The 11500-nt window shown below is 34.4% G+C and overlaps 1 protein-coding gene across 1 annotated transcript; it reads right to left on the bottom strand.

Moving 5' to 3' along the window:
- Nucleotides 1-1593: 1593 nt before the first annotated feature.
- On the bottom strand, nucleotides 1594-3132 carry LOC145796140 (uncharacterized). The gene is made up of 3 exons (XM_082881162.1): nucleotides 2653-3132; nucleotides 2326-2571; nucleotides 1594-1638 (listed from the first exon to the last, which is right to left on the bottom strand). The coding sequence occupies exons 1-3, from the start codon at nucleotides 3130-3132 to the stop codon at nucleotides 1594-1596; spliced, it is 771 nt and encodes a 256-aa protein (XP_082737288.1).
- Between the last annotated feature and the right edge of the window lie 8368 nt (nucleotides 3133-11500).

The raw sequence follows: 11500 nt of genomic DNA, 5'->3' as shown, positions 1-11500 counted from the left end.
ATCAACAGGAGAATCCCCCTTTACCATGGCCTATGGCACAGAAGCAGTCATCCCATTAGAGATCGGCATCCCAGGGATCAGAACCCAGGGAGTAGAGAATGGCACCAATGACATACTCTTAGCCCGAGACCTGGATTTACTAGAAGAACGAAGAGAGAAGGCTGCAATTCAGCTTGCAGTATACCAGCAACAGCTTGCCAGAGCTTACAACAAGAAAGTTAATCCAAGGGATTTTCAAGTCGGCGACTTAGTCCTAAGAAAAGTCGTCGGGAACAAGAAGGATCCCAGGGAGGGCAAGCTTGGCCCAAACTGGGAAGGACCCTACAGAGTTACTTCAGTATTAGGCAATGGAGCATATCGGCTTGAAGACAACGAGGGCAAAGCATTGCCCAGACCTTGGAATACTTGTAATTTGAAATTTTTCTACCATTAGAAAAACATCATTGTTTGGCCGATGCTATCAATAAAATCTTTTCAGAATCCTTTCAACATGATCGATTGATAAAGTTATGCATGGATGTTTTTGAAGGCATATCAAACCCAAAGTTAAGCCGATGTTATTCCTTGATCCACTTGTTGAAATTTGTAGCAATTTACAAGTTGGAATCAAGCTGATTCCTTATCTTCACTTGTTGAAATTTGTAGCAATTTACAAGTTGAAGATAAGCCGATGTTATTCCTTGATCCACTTGTTGAAATTTGTAGCAATTTACAAGTTGGAATCAAGCTGATTCCTTATCTTCACTTGTTGAAATTTGTAGCAATTTACAAGTTGAAGATAAGCCGATGTTATTCCTTGATCCACTTGTTGAAATTTGTAGCAATTTACAAGTTGGAATCAAGCTGATTCCTTATCTTCACTTGTTGAAATTTGTAGCAATTTACAAGTTGAAGATAAGCCGATGTTATTCCTTGATCCACTTGTTGAAATTTGTAGCAATTTACAAGTTGGAATCAAGCTGATTCCTTATCTTCACTTGTTGAAATTTGTAGCAATTTACAAGTTGAAGATAAGCCGATGTTATTCCTTAATTCACTTGTTGAAATTTGTAGCAATTTACAAGTTGGAATTAAGCTGATTCCTCATCTTCACTTGTTGAAATTTGTAGCAATTTACAAGTCGAAGATAGGCCGAGGTTATTGCTTAAGTTTTCATAGCAATATGTGGGTTGTTTAAACCCTAGAGAAGATGCTTAACACTTGTTGAAATTTGTAGCAATTTACAAGTTTATGTTAAGCCGACGTATGATCACCCACTAAGGTATACAGAAAATTAACGGGTTGAAGCAAAGGTTAAGTATATTGTTTAGACGCTTGTTGAAATTTGTAGCAATTTACAAGTAGATTAGAACGAAATCATTATTTAAATACTTGTTGAAAACTTGAAAAAAAAAGATGGCAAAAGTATACATTGAGTAGTATATGTTTTGTGCTTATCAAAATTTATACAAGGTTTGCAGGTCAGTATCTTGCCGAAGTAAAAGCTTTGCAGTTATACCCGAGGTATGTAACCCCGAGAAGATTGCACAAAGAAAGCAGAAAGCAAGCAAAAATTTCTAAGTATAGAACTACGCAGAAGCAAATAACAGAACATCATAAGATTGACATATCCATAGCAAGAACAATTGCAAATACATACTGAAAAAGGCACATCGGCCATAAGAAGGAATATACATTGTCCGGGAATTGAAAGAAAAAACAAAGTTCAAAATCCAGAGAAGAAAGAATGGAAAATCAAGACTCTTGAACATCAGCAGCAGCAGGAACTGGAACCTCGGATGATTCAGCTGGAATCTCCTCGGCCACCTTCTCCGCTTGTATTTCGGCATCTATCTCTGCCAAAGTTGTGTCAAGACTTCTTTCAGTCAGAAGGAGGTCAGATGATAGACACCCTGGAACAGACTCCTTGGACACTTCCTCAGCATCATCATCCCCCTCATCTTGAGTTAAGTCCATAACCAGTTCAGCGGGAGGAGGGGACTTGACTTCGGTAGCATTCTTGGGTTTTCTCACCAAGGCCTCACCATCATCATTTTCTTCATCTTCCTCCTCGGCCTCGGACTCTGACTCACCAGCAGGAGGAGGTGGAGGAAATGGTAACGGAATAGCATCAGCCTGACGCAATGGCGAGTCAGCAGGAAGGTCAAGCTTCTTTATCAAGGACATCCAACCAAGGGAAAATCCCCTGTTGCATGCCTGCCTGACTTGAAGCTTGTAGTCTTCTGCAACGTCGGCCATACCTTGAGCATAGGCCTTTTCATCGGCCTCTTTGATTTCGGCCTCCTTGGTGGCCAGCGCTTGTTGAAGTTCTTTTTGCGCTTGGACCTTCTGAGCCTCAGCCTCCCTTTTCTCGGCTTCAGCTACTTTTTTAACGGCTTCAGCAGCTTCGGCCTTTTCAAGAGCTAAGGTTTGGTTCTTCGTTGCAGCCTCGGCTTGATCCTCTAGTTTTTTCATTTTTACTTCAAGGGCCCTTAATTCTCTCTTCATTGAAGTTGCTTCCCTCTTCATATCAACCAATCTTTGACGATTCTCAAAGGATTGCATTGAAAATGAATGGGCATGTTGGATAGCCTGAATGAAAACAGAAGTATCAGAAAATTTTCTCAGAAAGAAAAAGAAGGAAAAAACATAAATACAAACAGAAATACTTACTTGAGCAGAGTGTTGGAGCATAAGAGCATAATTTTCATACTCACTAAAACTGGCATTTCGCTCCAAGTCATTCGGTAGGAGGAGAGCAGTGCTAAGAGCGACAGCAACATTAATGTCGTCAGCACTCTCGCTAGCCATAATGGGCCTGTCCTCCAGAGATAGATCAGGGGCCCATGGGACGTCGGGCTTCTTTGAAGCCGAGGTCGTCGCAGACGATGACCTTGGCCGCTTTGTTTGTGTAGACCCTGAGGGTTGACCCTCAGCAGATCTCTTGGTAGAGACAGAGGCTGATTTCTTGCTTTCTGCCAGCTTTGAAATAGGCACAGTATCTTCAGCTTCGGCATCTGTAGCCTTGGCCTTAGGCTGAGCCCTTTTTATTCTCTTTTGTTTGGGTGGGAGCATTGTTTGCGCTGGTGCGGCTTCGGCGTCAGTTGGAATGTCGGTAAGAAGATCTTGGACGACAGGCTTTGAACGAACCATTTCGGCTGTTTTTACAAGCTTTCTTCGGCATCTACGTTCGGGAATTGGAATTAAGTAGGGGGCCAAAGTTGATGGAAGATCGGCTGGGGCAGATGTGGATTCTTGATCCGTTCGGGATGTAGAAGCAGTTAAGGTTGTGGCTGTAGGTGGAGAAAGGCTCTTTTTCCTTTTTCTTGGGACGTCGGGTAAGGTGGATTTGTATGTAGGGATGAAGTTTAGTAATACTGGGGCTTTTCGTTTATGGATTGGGAGGCCAAGAAGTGTTTTCAGATCTGTTCCTGGGAAGAAGGATTGACGAAAATTTTTCGGTGGTTGATGAAGATCTGCAAAGAATCAGACGTCAGAAATAAAGTATTAAAATCTTAAGTAAAAACAACTAAGTGTTGACTCAGGGCTCTTACTCTTGCCCTCTGTAAGTGTTCGAGGAAGAGGGTAGAGGTGGACATCTTCATCTGGGCCAAATTCCCAATTTCCAGAGGCAATAAGAAAGTCATCTCCAGCCCCCTTGTTGGAGTCTGGAAGGTCGGCTATAATCTTGTATTGAGTGGATCTCGGCTTAAGGTAATAGACAAAACCCCTATCCTTCAGATCGAGAGGACACATGGTATAACAATATTGAAGGTCGGCTAGGGTGATTCTAAGGTTTTCTTGCCTAGCTAAGGCAATAATACCGTTAATTACCCTATAGGAGTTGATAGTGAGTTGCATAGGGTTCAGCCTATAGAAATGGAGAACTTGACGAAAGAGGGGATCGAGTGGAAGCCGAAGTCCACATTCGGTAAAAGCAACTATTGGAAAGGGCATTGTATGATCTGTGGGCACGATGGTATCATTATCCCCAGCCAATTTAAGATGAACATCGGCTGGGATAGAGAATTCTTGTCTAAAGTATTCAAGTTTTGTTGGGGTATTTACCCTATGCCTCCACATACCCATTATGTTGGCTTAAACTAAGAGGAATCTGTCTTAAAAGAAGGGCGTTTTTCAAGTTTCCCTAAAGATTAAGGGTTCTACAGACAAATCCCAAATCTATGAACTATGAAGATAAAGATCGAGGGCACAGATCTGGGACAGATACAAAAAAGAAGAAAACAAAGACGAAGCTTCAGATTCAAGAACAGAGGTATAGTTCTCAGAAGCAGTAGAGATACAGAAACAAATCAAGAAACAGCAGCAAAGAGAATGATGGAAAAGCATAGAAGCTCAAAGTATAGCCACAAATTCAAGAGACAAATAAATCCCAGACCTCGAACAAAATCAGTAATGGCAGTAGACAGACAAAAGCACATAAAGAGAATTGAAGAATTAAAAGAAAGGGTCTTACCAGAACAAATGAAGCCAAGGCAGTGCTCACCAAACCCAGAAACCAGTTGCAACAACAAAGAGGGCTTTTGCAAGAATGAAGGATCAAAAGCAGTTCCAGGAGAAAGTTTGAAGCAATGGCGGATTCGAAGAAGAAAAAGCTTTCAAAAAGAGAGAGAACGAGAAGACAGAATGAAAAAAGTAAAGGAAAAGAAGAGGCAAAAAAGAGTTTTGTCAAAAAATTTGAAACGGCGACAAAAATAGGGCAATTATTGCGCCTAGAGCAACGCATGCGTCAGACGGCGCAGACGAACGAACAGACAGCTTCAGGCGCGTCACTGACACGCTCCAATAAAGACGAAACACGTAAAAGAAACAGTTGGATATGCATGACAGCTCATGCGCGTAGGGGAGTACGACCGAAGCCTCGTTCTCCGAAGAGAACACGTCGGCTGAAAGAAGATAATCTTGGCAAAACAGTTTTTTTGAACCATTGCTCAGAAAAGAAGTGACAAAATTTCGAACAGTGTAGGTTCCATCACCTCAGAATGCCGAGGTAATGGAACCTAGGGGGCAGTTGTGGGGACATATTTTCTGAATACCAACACGTGGCATGGTGACGCCGACGTGTCAGCCGAGGTGCCACGTGCCCTGGTAGTTAAGCCGAGGTAATCTCGGATAAGCCGAGGTCATCTCCGAAGATGTCGGAATCCGAAGATAAGGGACAAGAGTCCTGAAGCAAAGAGGGGACTTAATTAAGATAAGGATAAACCTCTTAGGGAGTTTATCTCTATCTCCTAAAGAGTCCAGAGTAAGTACTAAGATTGGGGTACACAGAAGTCATATTTCTAGTTGGACTTGGATTAAGTATATTATAAAAGAGAGGCACCCCCGTTGGTCTAAGGTATGTAATTCATATCTTGAGTATTCAGTTTAATACTTGATTATCCTTGAGAAACATACTGACTTGATCGTCGGAGTGCCCCCGGGTGGAAGAACCACCGCCGGAGCTTTTCCTTTCTGTTACAGGTTGTTGGAGCCATCTATTCTGCCGGTGCTTTGCTGCTGATCACTAAACGGGCAGTGTGGTCAGATTTTTACCCACACAGTCATTTATTTTATTTTTTATTATCTCAAAATATTAGGCCCTTTTTAAAAATCAAAGACTAAAATAATATGAATTTCCTATTTTGTCATTCTTTTAAATTCATTAATAATATAAAAGTACAATTATAATAATTGAAAATCCCAAAAATGTACTATCAAAAGGTAATTTTGAAAAATTAATTTTTTCAAAATGCAAAAATCGAACTACCAAAAAAAGTTAGATTTCCCAAAAAGGACTATTATTTTGGGACGGATGGAGTATAATAGTTATTTTAACAAATTTTTTTAAAGCTAGTTATATTTAAAAAGTCTTGAGAAACTTTTTAAATAGTTTGTGTGTATTAATAGATAAAATAAAGAGTAATATTGAAGTTTATAGATAAATAAAGAATTAGGTAAAATAAAGAATTATCATTTTTATATTTCAGCTAATAAAAAATGAAAAGTGTAATTAGAATTGCTTTAAGTTAATGGATATTTGTTTTTTAAAATTTATTATGTATGCTATTTGCTTTTGTGGGTGGTTATTGTAATAGCTACGGGTTGATTTGGAAAGTGAGTTTTTAAAATTATTTTTTGATTTTTTTAGTTAAAATATGAGGTGAAAAAAATTAAATTGTTTGGCAATAATTTTTTTTATTTTTTATAGAAAAATGTGCAAAAAGTAGAAAGAGTGAAAATGAATTTTGACTTTTTCTTTTGTATAATTTTTTTTGTTGGTTTTTTGGGTTTTTTGAAATTTTTAGTGACTTTTTGCCTAAAACTAGTGCTAACTCTGATTTTTTTTTTCAAGGTAGACATTTAAAAAATGTAAACTTTATAAATATACTAAGGCTTTGTTTGAGAAGTAAGTTGGGACTAATTTAGCCTACTAAAAGAAAAAATATGTTAAAAAGCTAATAAGATAAAATATTGCATCAAAACTATAATCATTTCATTTTTTTTCTCACAAAACTATAAAAAAAAACCAAAATTTTTTCCTAAATGGAACTATTTTAGCCAGGCTAAAATAGTCAAAATGCCAAGCTAAAAAAGTTTTTCCCAAACGAAGGCTTAAACTTTTCAAAACACACACAAAATAAATAAATGATAAAATGAAATTTTTTTCTTGTAGAGTCTTTTTTCTTTATGATTAATTTGTGCAGTAAGTTATAAAAATAAGTTTTCGAAACATAAGATTTGAGACAAGAAATAAAATATATGGATACATATTATATACTTTATATTGGATTATTGTCAAAAAATTTATATATACTAGAGAGAATAAACAAAAACAAAGAAGAATCTCTATATACAAATTGATAAACATTATGGTACACATCCTCTCAAAAGATGTATATAGGGGTCATTAATGGGACGGTTGGGCTTACCCAACTTGCAACTATTGTGTCCACATCTCATTAATGAGTTTTTTGGGTTTTGACCAGTCAATGGGTTGGTACGAGCCGGACTTATTTAAAAAAATTAAAATTACGTTCCATCCATAAATCCAAATCTTGCTGGTCAAAATCAAACTAAACTAAGTTACACGTTTTTTTAGTAGACTTATATTATTAAGTTCTACACATTTATTTTATTTATTTTAAAATTCATATGATCAAATTAATTAATGCTATTAAAACAATCAAATTAAAGTATAAATTCACCAAATTAACAAATTATGACAATGACAATATTGGCGTTGTTTGGGAAGTGCCTAAAGAGGCTATTATAGCCTAAAAAAATTTTTTAGCCAAAAAGCCACTTTTGCAAGCTTTTTCAAAAAAAAAAAATATATATATATATATATATAGGACTGCACAGCCGGCAATGTAGGCACAGCCTACACTGTCAGCTAGAGAAATTGTTCCATCAATGAACATTTTACGATTTTACCCCATGATAGCAATTTAAAAAAATATTTTTTTAGGGACAAATTAGTCATTTTAATTTCAAACATCATTTCAACACATTTTTTAATACAACAACTCAAATAAAATCCATCTCATCTTCCCAAACACAAAAACTAAAATAGCCTACTAAAATAGTCAAAAAGCCAAATAGCCTACTAAAATAGCCACTTCCCAAACGAGGCCATTATATGTAAAAAGTTGAGAGTTAGAAAGATATCACCAATCACTATAATTCAATTTTAATAAATTGTGTTTTGTATTTTTTTTAATACAATTTATAAAGATAATATGGGCGTCAAATGTTGTGTTTTTTTTTAATTGGAATAGTATTGATTTTAATGGATTAAAATAAAATTTAACAGTGTGATTTTTTTGGATTTACCTATGCGGGCTTGTATGAGCCGGGTTCATGGGCGGGCACGGGTTTCAAATCTTTGTCCAAAGCACTAAATCATCTTCTATGAGATGGGACAAGCTAGACAGTCAAGCGAGCTAGGACTACTCATGGGATGGATTGGACGAGTTGGGAATATTGAATTTTTTACCCACAGGCCATTTGATGACCCCTAGATGTATACTATATGCACCAGTTATGTATTTTTATAGTAAATAGTACGTAATTTTTGTAGAGTTATGATAATTTATGATTCAGAAATAGAGCTACACATTTTGTGATAATGTTACATATTTTTGTGAGAATGTTACATATTTTTTTATCCAAACATTTTCTAACCAAAAAATGTGTAATATTTTCACAAAAATGTCTAATATTTTCACAAAATGCATAATTTTATTTCTGAATCACAAATTGTCGTAAATCTATCAGAAAAAAATAAGTAACGTTTATCATAAAAATTCATAATATATATCACAAAATTGCATAATAATAGCATATATAATACATGTTTTTTTGGGGGGTGTATACATAAACATTATCTCAAGTGACAAATGAAACAACCAACATATCACAGTTTAACTTGTTAAAAAACACACACCGAAAAAAAAAAAAAAAAAGGAAGAAGAAGTGGGGAACTTCCAAATAAATCACATTTTTTTCAATTTTTTTTTAAATTTTATCTTTGGTGATTTTTTTTTCAAAATTATATCCAAATTTTTTAATTTTCCAGTCCATCTTGTATAGACAAACCTAAAAATTAAAATTATTTTGAAAAATTTTTAAAAATAAAAAAATTCAAAAATAAAATAGTCCATTATTTTCGACTTATTTTTGCCATTTTAAATTATTTTTGAGATTTTTTTTTTAGTTTATCTATAAAATCTAAAATCCTAAAGTTTTTTACAAAAATTTATAAAAAATTCACTAAAATAAAAATAAATGAGAAAAAGTAAGGTGAACACCAATAAATCCCCAAAAGTAATCTTATAAACTGTTTGGTCATCAATTTTTTCTTATGAATTCAAAGGTTTTATTCTAGTGTGAATTATATAAAGGGTCAACCATAAATGCGTGTGTTATGTATTAAGAGACAAATATGAGTTTTCTCATAATCTTGAAATTATTAAATGTAAAAAAAAAAAAATCAGTATACTTTTCTTGAATGTAACACTCCGAAAACATAACACTGCAATCTAATACACTAAAAAACTCCTTAGTATATTTTTCTTAAACGTAATAATGTAAAACTCTACAAAAACTTCTTAGTGTACTTTTCCCAAACGTGACACTAAAAAATTCCTTATTAGTGTACTTTTCATAAATGTAATATTCTAATGTAACATACTAAAAAAAACTCATTAGTGTACTTTTCTCAAACATAGCAACATAACATTAAAAAAAAAAAAAAACTCTTAAGTGTATTTTTCCTAAACATAACACTTCAATCAATGTAATTAATATACAAAAACTCCTTAGTGTACGTTCTTCAGATGAACACTCCAATGTAACACATTACAAAACTCCTTAGTGTATTTTTTTCAAACGTAACACTCTAATTAATATAACCCAAAAACTTTTTAATGTACTTTTTTTTTTCCAAATGTAATATTATAATGTAACACTAGAAAACCACACTAATAGAAATGTACATTTCTACGCTCGACAACCAAAACTTCAACCACCCTAAAAAGAATCTTTCACACCTCACGTTTCCATTTCTATCCCAAAAACGAATCAGAAAATTATAAACATAAATCACAAAAGAGCATTCACTTAAACTCAAATGACACAAAATCAAATAAATACAACTTTTCAAAATAAAAATGACTAATTAGTTTATAAAAAAAAACTCTTAAAACTAAATGAATCAATATTTTCTCATATGGAATTTATGAATAAATTTTATAAAAAAAAAAAGTAGCTAAAAAAAAACAAACCCTTAAACATAAATTTAAATAATTTTGAATAAATATTGATTTTCTCAAACTTTTTAGTTCCAGTTACCGTCCTACCATCCATGAATCAATGGAGAAATGATTCAATGTTCTATTTCATTTACAGGTTAATAGTCAATACATTATCTCTTAAAATTCTAACATAATAAGGCCATGTTTGGCATGGTTTTTTTGGGGGCTATTTTAGCCAAAAAAGACAAAATAGACTAAAAGTCAATAAGACAAAATGTCACATTTAAATCATAATCATTTCATTTTTTTTTTCACAAAAGTCAAAAAAATCAAAAATTCCATTCCAAATGAGACTTTTTAGCCCTAGACTAAAACAACTACAAAATCAAAAAACCAAAAAGCCAACTCATATCTCAAACGAAGGCTAAAAGTGATGAGTCCATATTTAAGCTAACAATTTTTCATTTCCAGTACTACTAGACTTGATCCATATATATGCATTGAATAATTTCCCTAGGCATTAGTTTGGCATAAGACTAGGGCTGGGCATAGGGTTATTCGACCCACCCTAAACCGCCCTACACGATCCGACCCGCACACATATGGGTAGTTTCGCAAATACATTAGGGTCGGGTGCGGTTTGGATTTTGGCTGACTTTCGAGTTACAGGTTTGAATCGCATCCGCCCAACCCGCCTGCATTAACATATATATATATATATATATGTATATTTTATGCTTAAAATCTAGACCGTTTATCTTCACTTCATCTGTACCCAAACAAACAAAACTAAAAACCCTAATCTAATCTCTCAGAAACACATTTGTTGCAAAACTTTTTCTTTCCTCTCATCTCATCAGTCTTTCACTCTCTCGTTTTTCATCTGCACCGATCGACCTCGCAAGATCGACTCTCTCTCCAGCAACTCTCAGGTATGCGTCTCTCTGTCTCTGCCTGTCTCTCTCTCCTCGATCTCTGATTTTTTTGTGGGCATTCAGATTTCTGTCTCTCTGTGCGCAGCCTCTCTTCTAATCTCACTCTCTTGTTCTTCCATCTTTCTCTCTCTCTATGTCGACCAGTGAAGAGACCGATTGACTTTCGCAAGATCGACTCTACTCTACAACTCACAGGTAAGCCTCTCTGTTTCTCTCTCCCCGATCTTTGATTTTTTGTTTTAGGCAATTAGATCTGTCTGTCTCTCTCTCTCCGGTCTCTGAATTTTTATTTTTATTTTTATGCAATCAGATGTGTAGCAACAAATCTTTGAGTTTATTTGTTCATTTCTGTTTGTGTGGCTAAGATTATATTTCAATGGTGATTTTTTTTATGCAATCAGATTCTATCTCTGTTTTTTTTTTTTAATGCAATTAGATTCTGTTCAATTGTATGACTAAGATTCTGAGTTTATTCAATATATTGGACATTAATTAAATTTATTATTGGAATTAAATCTGTTATTCAATCTGTGATTGAATCTGTGTTAAATATGAGAGTTGAAATTGAATCTGTGTTATTGGAATTAAATCTATTATTGAATCTATGTTGGAAGTGGAAATTAAATCTGCTATTGTAATTTTAAATTGAATTTGTTATTAAAAAAAAATTTAGAGTGTGATTGAATTTGTTATTAAATTGAATATGTTATTGAATTTGTTATTAAATCTGTTATGTTATTGAAATTGAATCTGTAATCGTGTTGAATCTGTAACTAAAATTGAATCTGTAATTGTGTTGAATCTGTAATTATGTTATTGAAATTGAAT

Source organism: Camellia sinensis, chromosome 7 (genome assembly GCF_055761805.1).
Source record: "Camellia sinensis isolate YWXY chromosome 7, ASM5576180v1, whole genome shotgun sequence".
NCBI lineage: Eukaryota > Viridiplantae > Streptophyta > Magnoliopsida > Ericales > Theaceae > Camellia > Camellia sinensis.
The sequence above is the reverse complement of the archived record's forward strand: the minus strand, read 5'-3'. Positions and strand labels throughout refer to the sequence as shown.